General features: G+C 38.3%; 1 protein-coding gene across 2 annotated transcripts in view; it reads left to right on the top strand.

The window, feature by feature from the left end:
* The first annotated feature begins 2,699 nt into the window (after positions 1-2,699).
* ndrg4 (NDRG family member 4) overlaps positions 2,700-17,908 on the top strand; it is a 48,731-nt gene continuing 33,522 nt past the window's right edge. For both annotated transcript variants that reach the window (XM_062421651.1, XM_062421652.1), the window contains exon 1: positions 2,700-2,773. In XM_062421651.1, the coding sequence (XP_062277635.1) occupies positions 2,700-2,773 (74 nt within the window). The remainder of the gene's footprint in view (positions 2,774-17,908) is intronic.

Raw genomic sequence — 17,908 nt, 5'->3', positions numbered from 1 at the left:
TATTCTCTCTCTTTTTCTCCACCAGACTCAACCCCATTACTTTCTTCTTCTCCCTTCAGCACTTTTCTCTCCTCTCCTCCGTTTTGACACTTCTCTCTGTGATCTTCAGTGTGCTGCATCATTGGTGAAGCCACGTGCTCTCTGTTTATCATCAGGAAGGGGAGGGAGATAGAGATAGATAGAGACTGCCTACCTCTCTCTCCCTCTCTCTCTCTCTCTCTCTCTCTCATTTCATCCAGTGCACCCACAGACACACACACTCGACAACGTACTCCATTCTTACAGTTCTTAGCAGCCCGAGGGACACAGACGCCAAAACCACAGCCAAACCAGATCGTAACGCCCTGTGAAGCTCTGAACTACACCACAGGTACAGTAAAGCTTTGTCTCTCTGGAGCATGACATTCATTTTAACAGTTTCTGCCTGAGAATATGTGTTAAACCAGTCATTCTGAAGTGTCTTTGTGCCACAATCGAGGCTAAAACTCTACGTGAAGCATATAATTTGAACTTTCTTCACGATCTACCCGGTAAAGTAGGAGGAGAGCTCTTGTGCATTGTAGCTGTTTTTGTGTTAGAGGACTTACAGGAGGAGGAGGAGGATGTTAAAATGAGGACAGGATTCTTGGCACGATGTGTGTGAAAACTGCTGCTGAGGCTTTGTACTCTATACTTTACTTCACCCCCCCCCCCCCCCCCCCCCCAACACCAGCACCACACATACACACACACTCACACACCTCCCTCCAGCAGCCTCTGCATTGGCGTGAATAGGATGTCGACAGGTTGAATTTATTGACCCCGTTAGGAAAACAAAGCCATTTACTGTAAAGCAGAGCAAAACCTGCCTATCAGCTATCTCCTTTATGATAGCCTGCCTTACTTTTATGTATTAGTAACGTTGGCTTGATGTTGATGCTGTGTTGAAGTTGCTGCATCTAGAAAAAAAAAAGTCTGTACTTTGAGTAAACACCACAGATCTAATTTTAAAGTGGTGTCTAACTGCAGAGAGGAGGGAAAGAAAATCATGTTTGGATTTGCAGCAGACTGAGGCGAGTGAATGATGAATTTACAGAAGGTGGAAGTCATAAAAGTTGATTGAATTTGGTGCAGGCTCGGGTTTAACGCTGCCCCGAATCTGCCAGTCTTTGCTGAACGCTGCTGGCAACGCTTGAAAGATTGATGTTTGGGTGCTCTTTTGTAAAATGAATGATCCAGTTAGCCACTTAAATATGTTAAAACACTTTAATCTATCAGGATAATCATATTTTTTACATTTAAATAATAATAATGAACCTCATAAGATTCACAAAAGTTATGTATTTTTCCAGTATGTGGATGATTTAAACCACGATTACACTATCAGCAGAAAGATGAACATGTAACAAAGTTTATTATTCGTCATGGCGACACCCTCAATGTCCCATTTTTGTTTGGTCCTCTTATATAATTTATCCGTAGGATTCAGAACTCCACCTCCCTTATCGTTTCCTTGCAGGGGGGTGCTTTTTTTCACATTCTGCTTTAACGCTATTAAAACTTACTAGCTTTTTTCACTGTACGCCGCTGCTCCTTCAGCACATGAAACCCGTCACTGAAGCTGAGCCTGTCTTCCCGTTGGGAGCGGGTCTGTTTCTTAGCTCGGGGGGGTTATAAATAGATTTACAAAGAGCAATACATTTCTCACACCTTATCACTGCTCCAGTTATAAAGACCATGTGTGAAGAGAGGATATCAGTCAATTGCTTTCATGGGGAAACGCCCGTCCCAGAAATTTCAAGCTTTTCCCCCAAATCCAAAATCCAAAGACTGCCGTGGTTTATCCTGTTTTGAAAAATATAATTTTTAAAAAATATGCACTAGCTTCAGTATCCATATATTTCCACACACAAAATGGGAGGAGAATTCCAATTTCAGTTCGACTTCAAGGATAAAGAGGCAGTAAGTGAGGTTTTAACTGTCCTTTAGATTACAAATGATCCTAATCTGTTAGTTATGATTCATACAATTGCTGGTCAATACTGGTTATTCACTGATTTTGGTAGATGTTGAACCTTCTTTCTTCATTCTGTTTTGAAACAACACCTCTTGTTCCTTGGAGTCCCCAAACCCCACTTTTCGCCCCCTCCGCCCTCCCACTCCCTGGCATGTCCAACAGCTAAACAATGGAGGTTGGCACTGCGAGCGAGTCGCTGGAAAAGCAGGGTTGTTATTACCATGTTTTGCATGCTGATATATTTCCTCTTTGCTCGATGTTGCTGTATCTCTGCTCTAATTAGATAGCTTCCTTGTGTCTGCTGGGAAATGAGACTACAGTATTATTTATGTTAATTACAGTCTGTGTTGTTGCACGTCTTTCTGGCCACTATTAAAGACTGATAAAAGTCAGTTAATCCAGCTTTAAAGATGCACACTGGCTTTTAGATTGTATAGCTACAATATTGGAATTAAGGTATCATTCTTCCATTCTTCTTCTTTTACTAATTGTTAACCTTCACATTTTTCTCCCTCATCTCTTACTGTATGGCAATCTCTACAGGCTCCTCCTCCGTAATGATATTCACAGTCTGCTCTATGTAGTATTATTGCATGAAGTCTCCTTTTCTAATTCTGTGCATATTAATACTGCCTTTGCACCTGCAATGCACCAACACCAGTACAGTAGATCTTGTCTCTTGTATTTTTATACCCGCTGCTAGATGGGGCCTGGATTGTTTTGGAACTTCCCTCCCAAGGCTGGCTGCACGGTTCCACAGAGCCTCCTGCAGACCATGTACGTAGGATTCGTGAAGCCACTGTACCAACTCACATAACGTACCATACCGTGCCACACAGGTCCCTCCTTTATCCAGCCTGTGTGGATCTATCTATGGCATTTCCGTCCATCCGTTCCATTCTGTCAACCAGTCAGTCCAGTGTTTCATATACTCATTCCGCAGCAGCAGCCGACAAATGATGCCCCACAAATCCAATGAAAATTCATCATCTAGTCGTTAAACAAACATGCATAAGACTTCAACAGGACCACTCATTAGTCCATCTGTCATCTGACAAATATCTATTTAAAAAGTCATTTTAAACCACAACAGATACTGGAACAGATACTGGGAAATAGACTGGGAGTAAAGCCAGACCCTGAAACTGAAAATTCCCCTCGACAACATTTGGCGGCAACCTGTTCCTGGTGACACACTGTGGTGGTGAGACTCTTCCAGCATCAGTGGTTTGGTATTCATCCCTTTCAGTGTGGATGTTTTTATATTGTATCACAATTATGTGACACAAATTAAGATATGTTATGCCAATTCTCTCGGAGTCATTTACTGCCAGTTAATTCAGTCCAGCAAACACCTCCAACTCAGTCTGAACAGGTGAAAATTAGAAGATCACATTTCTATTTTGCTACAGCACAATAATAATAATAGCAGGCAGTGAGTGTGTATGCTAGATAAGTCCTTCACTGTTTCAAATTGATAGCTTGTAAAAATAGACAATGACTATTTTACAATAGCAATGCTCCTTTCATCTCCAGAACAAATTGTACATATACACTAAAACATAAGGCAATTTTATTTTGAAGGTCACAAAATAAATTGCTGCCCTTTTTTTAAAATTTTTTTTTATTTTTTTTTACATAAAGATACTTCTCATATCCACACTGTGCTCATTCTAAATATCTACTTTTTAAAAATCAGTAACGATTACACAATAACTTATTTGTGGGTGAAATTTCCTGACATTAGAAAAGGTTAGTTGACAAAAGCAAGACTAGGTCAAAACCTGGTATATGGCTGGATCGTGTACGCTAAACAGGATTTTAATTTGAAACGACGGAAGTTACAACGGACGAAAAGTTAATTTGATATAGGGCTTTTTTCATAAATTCCAAGTACGGACTTGCATACTCGCTAGTTTAGACTTAAGTTCGACTCAGGAGTATGAACTTATGATTCACTCTGCAGTTGGAACAGCAGTGTACTCGCTAACAGCAGCAGCTTCAACACAACTACCTGACAGTACTGTGACAAAATGATTTGAACTCAGAGCTCCACTAACGCTGTATTTCTCTCAAAAATAAACTCATTGACATAGAGATACAGCAAGTTATGCTATTCAGTCTGTAATTTAGCTATAATAAAAGTCAGAGTGTTATGTAGTTTAATCAAATCACAAAATATCAATCAATCAAAATAATATAAACTGTTCTGTTTATCTTAATCAATTAATAATATGTAAATGTGGTGATATCTGTACATATAGAGCCACAGAGGCAGCGCTTCACTTTATATTCAGACAAAGTAATGTGGTAGCTGTTGTTAGATTTCATCTGTGAGACCAACATTTATCTTCCAAAAGGAAATTATATCATATATCAAAATGCTGCGGAGACATTAGAGCCGGCAGTAAATCAGCAAAGAGCTGCAGCGATCAGTTCATCAGATCATTTTCTCCCCAATGGGATGACGCTGGATGCTGATTGGGCCGATCATCTCGGTGGTATGGCAGGTAGATGGTGTCAATTGAAGTATTACCAGGAAACTGATCAGTCCACTCTTCTGTTGCCGCCAGGCCATATGGAGTATAGAATGAGATTGATTGGGGTTGCAGACGAGAGACCAGCGGTGATGTTAGGCGGCATATATCATAATTTGCTGTATAAAAATGAGCCTGCCAAGTATGTTTGAACATGATTCGTCAGTTTGAAACCATGTGATATACACATCCTCAAGCTCAAGGGCTCATTCTAAGTTAAGAAAAACAAAACGTTTCTTATTTTCATGGAATTTTACACTAATTAAAACTTACAAATATTATATTTCCATTTTTTGCCATGTACATTCCGCTAGAAGCCACTAAACCTTACACACTCTTACTTTAAAATACATAAAAAACCCAACAAAACATTAAGATAGACTGTGAGATGCAGTTGAAAGCTCTCACAATAAGCTAGTGGACCTTGAGGTTCTTTTTCATAATAACTTAATAATAATTGAAAAAAGATTGGTAACCTGAACAAAACATGCCTTCATGCTGGAATTGTTCTGTAATAATCTCATTTGTAATCATGCACCACAGTTGCAAAAGAATACATGCATTGTTTTATTTATTTTTAGTAGACACTAGCTTGAGGTCAGTTGTCTTTTTTTTTTTGTCGTTGCCATAAATCATCAGGTGTATGATAACATTTGAGATCAGGACTATCAGTGACACTGCTTATCCCTCACTGTCTTTCGGTGATACACCACATCATATATCTACAAGGCCCATGTTTGCTAGCAGCCCCCCACTACCCCTGTGTGTCAAATCCCATCTGTGCGTCAGATACATTTTTCATTGGATCCATTTCTCAACATCAAAAAGACTTGACACGGCTTGATTAATATACTCACAAAGAAATGGAGCATAAAGCATGTCCTGTCATCACACATACACACATGATTTTTTCTAAATTTGTGTTATCTATAGCCTCGCCGATGGTTGTCATGTGTGAATGTCTGAGTCAGTCTTGAAGGAACTGCAGGTTCCACACATCTCTGCATGCTTTTCATTTGTTATAGAGCTTTAGTGTGTACGCAATATAGTTATATAAGAAAGCTTAGAAGAGCTATGGTGACGATCATTACCTCAGTAGAAGTGCAGCATATTCATCATGTGTTAAAAGGCAGAAATACTTTTCTGCCTTTTAACACATGTTCATCGTCAGTATGTGTTCAGAGCCAGAGTGGATGTCATGATGTGTAGACTTCATTAAGTGAACTCTGTTGCTGACATATTGGTTATTGAATGTCTGCACTGTGCTGTTCTGTGGTCACTAATGGAGGACTTCTATTAAAATGGAGGATGGCACACCAGAGGCAACAGGGTCATGTAATGTGTGGAAACATGAGTTTGCTTTTTGCCCTCAAGACAAGCTGTTATTAAAAACCTCAATGATGTAAAATGCTGTGCAGCCAGATGTTATACTGAAATAGAAATGTTAATAACTGATTGTGTGTTCGTTGTTTATGCAGAAGAAAAATAGTGAACTACCAAGCCAAATATATTATATGCAGTGTGTTTTCAAATAGCTTCCTCACATCCACATCCATTTTACAAACTTAGTGTCTCTAATTAGCAAAGCTAACCATTAGCCATATAAATGAATAATTGTGTGGTCTACTAGTTCAATAAATGTAGAGGTGAGTAGCAGAGGTGACTTAATTTTTTTAATGGACTTTATGTATATTATATATTCTAGTTTTAGGGATGGGTCAACCAAACCTATAACAAAAATATCTATTTTTCCATTTATCTCTAGTGGCATCTGGTGGTATGGAAGTATGTGTAATTAATTTGTGGTGCTTACAGCATTAAAAAAAAAGAAAATCAATCTTTCTCTTCCACTGTAATGAGATTAACTGTCACTTTACAAAAAAATCAAGTTAAAGCATTTCAGAGCTCTGTTATTGGTGGCCTTTGCTTCCATGTTAAAAGCTAACATTAAGATACATTTGGCAGTCCAACTAAAATTTCACCCAAATTCTTTTTTTAAATGATTATTATTAACAGTCATGAATCTAAAATACTTACCACTAGATACCACTAGAAGTACTTCTATTTATATAATTTAAAAGAGTCAACTATTTTATTTGTTTTTGTTTATTATTTATTATAGATGGGATTTATCATAGAGCTTTTTCTGGGGAATCATAACCCCTTTATCCTTCTACATGATTTGGCTTTACACCTTCAGTCCTAGTTGGAAATAAAATACAAACCAGTCTGGGTTATGGCCTCATTTTCAGGGGACACTCTGGTAAAAACCATGTGTTTGTGAAGGAAACAACTGCGGTTTGTGAAGGAAACCATTCATCCCCTCAGTGTGCTTCACTGAGCTTTGCCTCTTGACACCTGGTTCTCCGTTCGGCTTCAGGAAGGAGTCCGGCAAACACTCCCCTCTCCCATAAGTGTACTGCTGGTGGCCACACACTGTCTATCCGTCTGCCCTGCTAGCATCCACCCTGCAGCTCTGGGATTGGATCATAGAAACACAACCCCTAGAATGGACATTTGGTTGAATTTTTCAGTGCCTGCCGGACGATCCAACTGTGCCATTCAACTTGAGCCAAATGAATGCAAGTCATGTTGTGTTAATGTTGGTGAATAAGGCTAAGATGGATTGTTTGGTCTTTGCTGATGGCCTTAGCTTGCTGGTAGATGAGAGGTTAATGTCACACTTGTCAGCAGATCATCTGTGATTATTGTTGTATGTTGATAAAAAGTCCTTAACGCATAGTCAGTTCAGTTCATCCAGTTCAGTTTGCTTCAGTTTGAGGTGCTGGATGGGGTTGAGATTAAGATCTTCCAAACCAAACCAGAATTGTGTTTTCCATCCACCTGTTTACATATGCATCTGTTTCAATTCGCAAATAAAAAACCTTGAGCAGATATGACCGAAATTCAGTAAGAAGTCGAAATATTGCAAATTATTTAAATTTTTACACTGGGCTAAAAAGGAAAAGCTGGTGTATAAGTGACATGGAAATGTGACAAAGCGCTATAGAAACAGACTTAGTGAATAAATCATGATGTACATGTAACATGAATTAAACATCACTAAAGCTTCCTCTCTGTAATAGTCCTCAAATAAATACACAACATTTTTATCACTTTTTTCACAGTCATAGATAGATAGCTAGATAGATACTTTATTGTCCCTATGGGTACATTTGATTTGGACCCTACAAAGCTAGACCTGTCAACATATAGACAACCAACACCAGCAGTTGGGCAAGACATTAAAGAGTACACAGAAATACAATAGGAATAATACAAACATTGAAAAATACACAGTGTTTTATGTTTGATGGTCCTAAAATTGGCACAACAGTACCAGATGAAAGTTATTTAAAATGTTCTCTTGACACTTATTTTTCCTATGAATTCTATGAAAATTTGCTCTACATTTGGAAAATAAGAGAGAATCTTCCTCGAACGCTTGCCACACAGTTATCTAAGATATCATTAAACACTGCAGCAAATTTCCCTTTACTAGAACAAAAGGGGCCTAGCCCACACAACAACAACCATAGCCCCAGACCATTATTATCTCCCACTATGCATTCGGGCAGGTAGTGTTCTCCTGAGATCCACCATAACAGATTTGTAGTGGAGCATGTGTCACTGCTCTAGTCCAATGGCGGTGTGATAAACACAACTGCAGCCAACACTTGGCATTACTCATGTTGATCTTAAGAGTGCCACTGCTCTGCCATGGAAACCCACATTGTGAAGCTCCCAACAAACAGTTCTTGTGGAGACTGTTTTCCAACACAGTTTGGTTCTGTGAGGTTGTTGGTTTACCACTTCAGGGTTGTGTTGCTGTTGCTTCTAGACATTTCCACTTCATAATTAGCACAGTGCTCTATATTGTGCCCCATAAAAATGTTAACAAATTCAACAAAGAAAGGAATATTCATGATTGTACCCTGCTTGCTGCTAACAATCCCACAGTACAATGTTTCACATTTTATTGATGCAAAAATGACATGGAAACAGACTTAGTGAATAAATCATGATGTACATGAAACAGTAGCAGTACTAACATTGAGATGATTGATGAGCTGTACAAAATCAACTGAAAAACATTTACCCAAGAGCTGTGGGTTAACAAGGTGCAATTTTCAGGAACACTGGTGCAGTCTTGCTGGACCTGCCCTCTAGCTTTATTCTAACACTGACTTGACTAAATCAGCAGATTCCAGGGAGCAGTCTACAAGCCTTTAATATTAAATGTCACCATGCTTTAGTTTGGTGGGAATAGGTTTTTGTCCACAGACTGTTAAGCTTGCTCAACTTTATATTGCGGCTATGAATCAAAGGCAAAGCCTGTGATGAGGCAGTGGGTTGATGTTATTATTTAGGACCTGAATTTACAGAAAGAAAGAGATAACAGCTATAGGGGACTGCAAGTGTCGTCTCAGCCTTTGTCCTGGCAGTACACAGGGCTGTGCAGTTTTTCAGCATTAAAGCTGTTTTATTAAACTTCACACACTGCCTACAAATTTGCTGAGCAAAAGTCCAGCAAAAGTGTGTGTGTGTGTGTGTGTGTGTGTGTGTGTGTGTGTGTGTGTGTGTGTGTGTGTGTGTTAAATAAGGTGATGATTTAAAAGGACAGATGTGCTCAGCCTTGATTGATTAAAATACTGTGAAAATGACCAACAGAGTAGCACTGGCCTCTTTTCCATGGTCCCACTTAATATGGAATTAATGAGGCAAATAACTGTATGCAAACCCAGACATGGACGGGCTTCACCTTAATCACTGCTCACATCTCAGGAAGTGCCAGCTCTTCACGAGCCAACACACTCCATCATTCCTGCGAGCATGTTTTAGGATATAGAGCAGGATATCAGAGCAGGATTGAGTTATGTATAAAATAATTCTTGGCATGCAAGTTGTGGTTAATGTAGGTTATTATAAAGTGTCCAAATATACAACCCAGTATCTAAATCATCATCATATAATTTTTTTATTTTTTATTTTTACAATGCATGTCCCCTCTTAAATTGCTATGCTATAAAACAATTATATGTGTGTCACATTTAAATACTGCATCAGATAACACTTCATACATAAAAAGCTAAAAATCTTAATCCACCCTTATTTCCACCTCTTTTCTGCATTTCGTGTCCAACTTGGTGTGGACAAAAAAGTTAAAGTTGAAGAATTTTGTAAAATAATCGCACAATACAATTATGTCACCACAATACGATTGTGAAACCTGCCCAGACCTCAGTGGAAAAGTGGAGATTAAAGAGGTTTGTTGCCGTGTCCTCTGCACATATATTAACTGCTAACAACTAACATTAGCTTTACCCTTGCACTGTGGCTGCTGTAATGAGTCCAGCTCACAGCAGAGCCTCAGACCTTTTAGGGGGAGTCACCCTCTTACGCCCCGACTTTGACCCAACCACTGAGGGCTAAGGCGAAAATAGAGCTCTGAGTGAGTGTGAGATTACAACGGTGAGTTAAGTTCATTCCCTGTGTCCCTTTTGTTTTACCTGAATCGTCTTGCAAAGCTCATAGCATGAAGGCTCAAATACATGGCATTGAATCCTAAAGTACGGCTGCCTTTCTCACAGCCTGCACTGCTGACTATTTGGGTGTGGTGTGTAACACTTTTTAAAGAGCTTTCATCTGACAGTACTGACAAGGAAGCTTTTTCTGCCATAAGAGAAAGAGCTGCTGAGGGTCTGGAGCTGATAGCTGATATTTAATATTTAATTCTCCACTTCGACATTGATCTCCCTGCTCTGGCTGCTAAGCCACAGAAGACTCCTCCAGACATTCAGCAGCTATAAATAATTTAGAGTTTCATTTCAAATGTTGGAGAGAGCTGGATTACTCACTGTGATTTCAAAAATATTTGTAAGTAGTGCCCTGATTGTAGTAGGCTACTTCTGTTCTTGTGACGGGGTGTAAGAACACGCATATCAGTAGGATGTGTATCAGTTCATTTTATGTGTTTGTGCACTCCAGCTTTGCCCACAGACAGGTCAGTCAGTTACTAACATCTCTGCTCTGCTTGACTGGAGAAGTTCGTCCAGGAATTACATCCACTTAATTCAGTAACACCAGCCGAAAAACATCAGCTGGAAGGAAAAATGATGGCAGATAAATGAAATGAAGACTACTGTAGATTATATGTATGTTAGTCGGTTTAGTTTTAACTTCACTGTAATGCAGGTAGATTTTTACATATACTTTATGGTTTATGCCATGCTACGGTAGCTGTCTTTTGATAGAAACCAGAATTTGTTTTAAACAAAAAGAGAATGATTAGTGTCTCATTCAGTAGCTGAAGGAGTGTAGGCTACATTACTATTGTCTTGAAGTGTTTAAGCAGCTTTAACAATTGTTGCTTTACATAAAGTGTGTAAAAAATTAATTAAATTAAAAATTAATATTTGCAAATGAATGTGTGCCTTCCCTAGTCCCTTATTTTTCTGGAATAAGGTAGTTATCATCTTAGTTTTTGTGTTAGCATGCTGATGCTGATAAACCCTACTTCATACCACTAACTACTGCACTTCCTCAAACAGTGGCCAGGGCATTTTCTTAAACTCAACCAGAGTTTGGCATGCCTTTGTTGGAATTTCTTATTTCATAAGTATATTTTCTTGTATTTTAGTATTTTTATTTTTTCTGATGTTTGCTCTGTTACATTTTTGTTACTGCATCACTTATAATCGCTTTAGCCAAATTACCATGGTTACCATGGTTACCCATGCTCATGTAGTGTTGCTGTCATTACTATTATTAAAAAATACACTGTCGTCCCGTATTATTACATCTTCTCCATCACCCTCCTTTCTCTGTAACTTTTGGCTAGGGGGCTAAATATGTTCTCATAGAACTGGAATTACACTATTTATGCTTAACTGACATGCAGACTATAACAGACACCAGGAGTTTATCAACCTTTGTTTTTTCCACTGCCTTTCTTTTGGACCGGCTTTTAACTGACTACCATCTTTTATTTGAGGACATAGGGTACTCAGCTAGCTAGCTGAAAACTCAGGAGTAACCAGGCGGGGAGTTCCGGTCCTCTGAAATCATGCCAACGCGGAAGTAACTTCATTCTATCAAATGGCCACCAGGGGGTGACCGTTTTGGTGTCAAAAGGACTTCCGTCTCTATACAAGTCAATGGAGAATTCACCAACTTCTCACTTGATTTCTAACTTCAGTAAAACGTTTTCAAAATGTGTTTATGGTCTCAATCGCTAGTTTAAAGCCTTCTTCAATGCAGTATGATGTTCATTTGTTAAATTTTGGCCTCCCTGATTTTATATTTGACGATAAAGCAGGGTATGCATTAGGGCGTGGCTACGTCGTGATTGACAGGTTGATTGGTTCACAGGTTCAGGAGGGCGCCTCATGCTCCTCCTGATGCCCATATAAGTAGAATCCGTGTTTTTATTTTTCCCGGAAACTATTGGCTTCCGAGCAGCAGTCCACAAACCAATGGGTGACGTCATGGATGTTACATCCATTTCTTATATACAGTCTATGGGAGTAACTCCCATCTTGCTTACTTACTCTTGAAAGCTAGCTAGCTTACTCATGAGGATATGCTGTTGATGAAACCACAGTGTTTCAACGCCTATGTTTTCTTATGTTTATAAAAAGCAAGTCATTTGAAGACTAGATTCAAAGCTATGGTCGTGTATTAGGGTAATATATGTAAAAATAAATAAATACTGACCTGGAGGACGGGGGGTAATATTTCGAGAAACAAACTCAGAATTTCTGAGATTAAACTCACAAATTTGCAAGAAAAAAAAAGGTGTTTTATTCTGCCAAGCAATCAGCTCACTTTGCAACATTGGAGAGAAGTCGCTCGTGCATTATGCAAGTATCTCCTTATTGCTAAACCCAACTGAAAAGTACAATTAGATCAGTTCAGTTAGAATTAAACACCTTTTTTCTGAGTTTTTTTTTCTCGAAAATTTGCGAGTTTAATCTCAGAAATCTCAGAAAAGTTTTTTACTCGAAATATCTCAAACTATTTTTTTTTTTTTTTTTTTTTACATATCTGGCCCTAATATACAACATTTATTTTTTTGTTTTCTGGTAGATGTTAATAATCTGTAGCGGTCTGTTTTGGTGTCCTAGTCACGGTCTGCAGCTAGCTAGCTAAAAACTCTGGATTAACAGTGCTTTAACACGTATGATTTCTTGTGTTTATAAAAAAAACTGCCATTGTTGAGGACTAGTTTCAAAGCTGTTATTGACTTCACAACATTTCTTTTTTATTTTCTGGCGGATGTTATGGAGCCTATCTATAGCAGTCAGTGTTTTTGTACTAGTCGTATGTGCTTTGCTAGTCACTCCATATTTTCAGGCTCTGCATCAGGCTGCAGGATATAGGTATAGTGTGTATGGAGGAGTAGGAGGGAGAGAGAGAGAGTGTATCCATATCCTTTGGAGGGCTGTTATCCTCTTTGAAGTGTGGCAGCCATATGTCTAATTAATACACTTGAGCAGAGTTGGTAATCTTGTAGCCTGACAGAGCTGGAGGAGAGGCAGGAGACGTTGGTGAGCCTCAGCAGTTTTACTCAACATGTTGGAGCCATTGACTGTGCAGCTTTTCTAGTATGTTGAGCAGACTATAGAAATAAAAGGGAAGAAGTACATTCAATGTGACACTTATGTCCCCCTACCAAAGTTTCAGCTTCAGTACTTTTATGACGGCAGTTAACACATTTTTTTATGTTAGACAAACCACTCTGAACCTGTCTTGTTTTCTGTCACAGTTTTCTCTCTTCCTCTCTGCCTCTCTCGCTTTCTGCTGTACCAGTTTCCAGGTATTGATTCTGTGATTGTACATTAGATCAGACGTGTCCCCTCCACATGGCTGTGCAATTGATTTTCTGTCTGACAGGAAGCTTCACTCTGAACCTTTTTACTGTCCCTGCATCCTCTTAAAGTAACACCCGGTCCCAGCCTGGTCTCAGTAGATAAGTGCAGGCCTGAATTTCTTTCTTTCTCACAGTACACCCATGTGTACATAACACAAAAATTGGTGTTGTTTAGTAGAGTTGTGTAGCAGAGACATATGCAATATACATATACATGCACATGAAATGGTGTTTTATTGATATTTCAGAGGTCTTTTACCCTGAGAAAAATAATATTTGGGATTTTAGAAAAGGGAATAGTTGTATTTTTTAGACAGTAAATTTAAAACAAATTTAAATCTGGACTAATCAATATTTTCATATAAGAATTAGCACCCCTCATATGGTGAATTTTAGCCTCTTTTAGCCAACAAGTCCACTCTCATCAGCCTCGTCTCCAGCAGCAACAGCAGGCAGGAAAACTTCTGATAAACCTGCTGTGCACTAGACTGACAAATTGAACACAGAGCTAAAAGGAGAGGAAATAGCAGACTAATCATTGTAATTGGGTGGCCAGAAACATGATTACAGCTTAATGTTACTGTTGCTCCATCTCTGATGTAATTAGGTCACTGTTTGCTAATACGTCAGTCATGTGATGATACTATTTGTCAATATTGTGTTTGAATTAGATTTTCTGCCCCCAGGTGGCCACAAAATCAATTAATGCAGCTTTAAAATAATTATTTCAAGCTACTTCCAGCTTCATTGTTAACTACTTTAGTACTGGTCTAAAGAGTTCAGATACTCCAGCACAATGTTTATTATTTAAAAACATGCAATACATATAACATACATACAGTACATAGAATATCCTATATAACCTGCTTATTCTCATGACTGCCACCAATGTTTATTATTATTATTATTATTATTATTATTATTCATTTTAGTACATTTAAAAAATGTTTCTTAATATACATATACATAAACAATATTCCCACTAATATTCAAATTACTATCCAAATTTGATAGCCATGTGATCGTATTAAGCTTATACAGTATATTTGACAGTTAGGCAGCGAACGTGTGTGTGTGTGTGTGTGTGTGTGTGTGAAATGCATCATTCGCTTCAAAAAAAGAACAACATCTACAGATCTGTGATCTTGATCTTTTGCTGTGTTATAGGCTGTCAACAGTTCATTTTGGTCAAAGTTAAAAATAGCACCATCTTTGAATGCTAGATTAGACTCATTCTTTAAAATTGCTGCTAATCAGACACTGACAGTGAGTTATGATAACCAGGAAAAACACAACTGGAAAACATGATAATTACTTGCATCAGCAGGTTTAATTTCTTTCTTTTTTTTTTGATTTGGTGTCAGCTCATAGAGATTGATGACATGTTCTCCACTCAAACGTGAGCCTGTAGATGATCACAAGTTGTTTTGGAGGTTGGGATCCTTGACTCTGCCGCGGACGCGGATCATTGTAAAAAGACGATAATGCGCCTGCCTTTAATCTGTCCTGTCTGTATCTGAGCAGCACCGACAAAAAATCCAAGACAATAGGAACGGGGTCTTATAAGCCTGTATAAACCTGAGGAGGAGGAAGAAAACAAGAAAAGGTTACTGTGCAAGATGTGTAATTTGGCAAGTTTTTCTTATGAATGGAGAAAAAAGAGGGTATTATGTGTAATTCAAAACAGGTAAATGGAAAGGGTAGCAATAATGACATCTCTATGAGTTATATAATGTATAATGTAAAGATAGTTTTCATACAATGGTATCAGCCCTGCTTTTGATGCGTTATGAATAACACAGTGTGAAATGAAAAGTCAAGTATAAAGAAATAAATGTGATTTGTTGAAAAGCTGACAGTAAGAAACAAATGAAAGCAACATGATAACAAAGGAGATGTGTAATTTGACAGGATGGTCTTATGTGATGGTGGGAAAATAAAAAAGCAGCCAGTAGAAGGTGCGCCAGACCCGATGGGACTAAGCTGGGTTGTCATAGCAACCCTGTCTGAGCAGAACTAAAAAGAAAGGCAAAAAAAGAAGCGAAGGAGGGAGAAAAAAGAAAAGAGGACAGGTTCAATTTGTTCTCCTCATTAAACTGCTGTAAAAGAGGGCCATTTTCTCCCCAAACTGGAGGAAAAAAACCTCTTTGGTTTGAAAGAAAAGCTGTTTTTTGGCAACTCTTCCTAGTGAGAACGGGGACAGAAAACAGGCTGGTACATAACTTCTCACCGACTGACACTTTGGCTACATGACCGCAGTTAGTTGAGGGATGAAGAGAGGCTTTGAAATAAGGCCCTACACTGTGGAAAGTGGACTGTAATGAACACAGGCCTCAATGTTTAACTCAGTGTCTTTTTTACTGGCAGTGTAAAATGCACAACACTGCTTTAAGACTTGACACCAAACATAAAGGATCCATGGTGTGGAAAGACACAATGATATGTCCAAGAAACAAAATATATGAATGTATACAACATATAAAATCATCTACATATATGAAAACACACTTGCTGTCTAGGATAATGTGAGGAAAACTGTGTGGTAACTTGACCTTTCCCAATGTGCATTTTTGTCTTTGTGTTATCTTGCAAAACATCAGTAGTTACGGATAAAGTACTAAAGTCCAAAGGTTTTCTTCTCCAATTGTAGCTTCTGAAGCTGACTTGTGAATCTGAAGTTTACACAACCATTGCATCAACCAGCTGTGAAGGCCGAGGACATAATTTTTTTATTACTGTTTTTGTGTCAAATTTAGTTTTGATTTTGTTAGTTGAAATTTAGATAGATAAGCTAGATACGATTAAATATATAGATGTGGTAGTATGTGTTCAATGTATCAAAATACACCTACTTAAAATGTTCATCTTTTTGACTGTGTGTTTAAGCAAAATGTGTAGTTAAGTGGTGCTTATTGTCTACAAATTCAACAACAAAGAGAAACGCTTAGACACAAATTTGTCTGTGGTGGTGAAAATTAATGGAAAGAAGCATCCACACCAGTTGGAAATGTTTCAATTTGAGAAATAAAAGAAGTATCCCAGGCTTTATGAATCTGTTTCATAGACATACAGAGATGAGAGGAATAAAGAGAGAGACTAGAGGGAAATAACAAAAAGAAATAGGGTTTCTGGTGAGTTCTGAGTTCAGTCAGAGGCTGAACTGAACACAAACCAAGCAGCAACTACCATGGCTTAAGGCTGAAACCAATGCTGAAGTACCATAAAGTGCGATGCCATCAATGGCCACTAGATGCTCCAATTGACTCCCATTAAAAAAGCGTAAGCTTCTCTCTGGAAGCTCACTGACAGCTACTAAGTCAGTCATTTTTTAACAATTAATTATGGCCTCAAATTCAGGCCACCAAATAATTGTGCTTGTAGTCAAATTATTGCTCCAAGATTTGAGAACTTATTGTAGCTTTGATGGCAGCCGTCTGGATGTTGATTCAAAGCTGAACCTGCTGCTTATCATATTTCACAGAGTATAATGTTACTTGATTATGATACCTGCCCTGTAAGCACAATTTAGCTGATGAAAATTAAGTAGCAGGATAAGTGTCCCAGAGTGTAAAAGTCAACATTCTGCGCTCCTTACTTAAAGGTCCTGGCTCCAAACATAACTTTGAACTATAGACTGGCTCCAATGCAAACCAATGTGTGACATCACATCTTGTTAAATCGATCTTTATACAGAGAGGACACAAGCACACAGGCACACACTTTCAAAGAGATGGTTGATGCATCCATTGTTAGCTAGCTTCCAGCTATTGACTGTCTGGGGTGAATAAACACAAACGATCCAGAAGTCAAATTTGCATGTCTGATGTGAGGAGACAATTTTCTTTGCTTTCTGTCCAAACACAAAGTCTTAACTATCTGAACACACTGCTCCTACAACACTTTAATACATAGGAAGAACTATGCATTAAAGAATTAGTACAAAAATACTCTCATTGTGTTTCCCCAGACAGTATTTCTGTACTAGGCTTTGATGGAGGGATAGCCGGATTTTTCTAACAGACTGTGACTTAAGGGAAAAAAACCCCACTTGATTTGATTACCTCTATAGATAGGAGGGACAATTAAAGTAAAGTGATGGACATTTGAGTGTTGTTTTAAGATGCATATGACAAATATGAACCTATCATTAACGACAAAATATACAAAACTGTATGCATTGTAAAAAAATATTCACCTTATCAGATTTTCCCCATTATATGCAGATACAAAATGTACAGAATTGTACAAACACAACCTATTTAAAAAAAACACCTGCTAGCAGCTAGCAATGTTCATTATACGCTTCATAACTAAAATGTTTTAAATGGAACCAACAGCAATACTGAGAATTTTACTATTCTTAAAGCGTTACTCTTAGCAGCAATGAAAAGGTTTATCCTGAAGGAGGCAGTAAAATGCAAAAATTGCACGGTGACTTTCTTAGCAATCTGCCCATTGATTTTGACATTTTTTGGGTAGAATTAAACCTGTTGCTTGATGGTG

Source organism: Scomber scombrus, chromosome 6 (genome assembly GCF_963691925.1).
Source record: "Scomber scombrus chromosome 6, fScoSco1.1, whole genome shotgun sequence".
Taxonomy (NCBI): Eukaryota; Metazoa; Chordata; class Actinopteri; order Scombriformes; family Scombridae; genus Scomber; species Scomber scombrus.
Note: the sequence above shows the minus strand (reverse complement) of the source record. Positions and strands in the feature narration are given on the sequence as shown.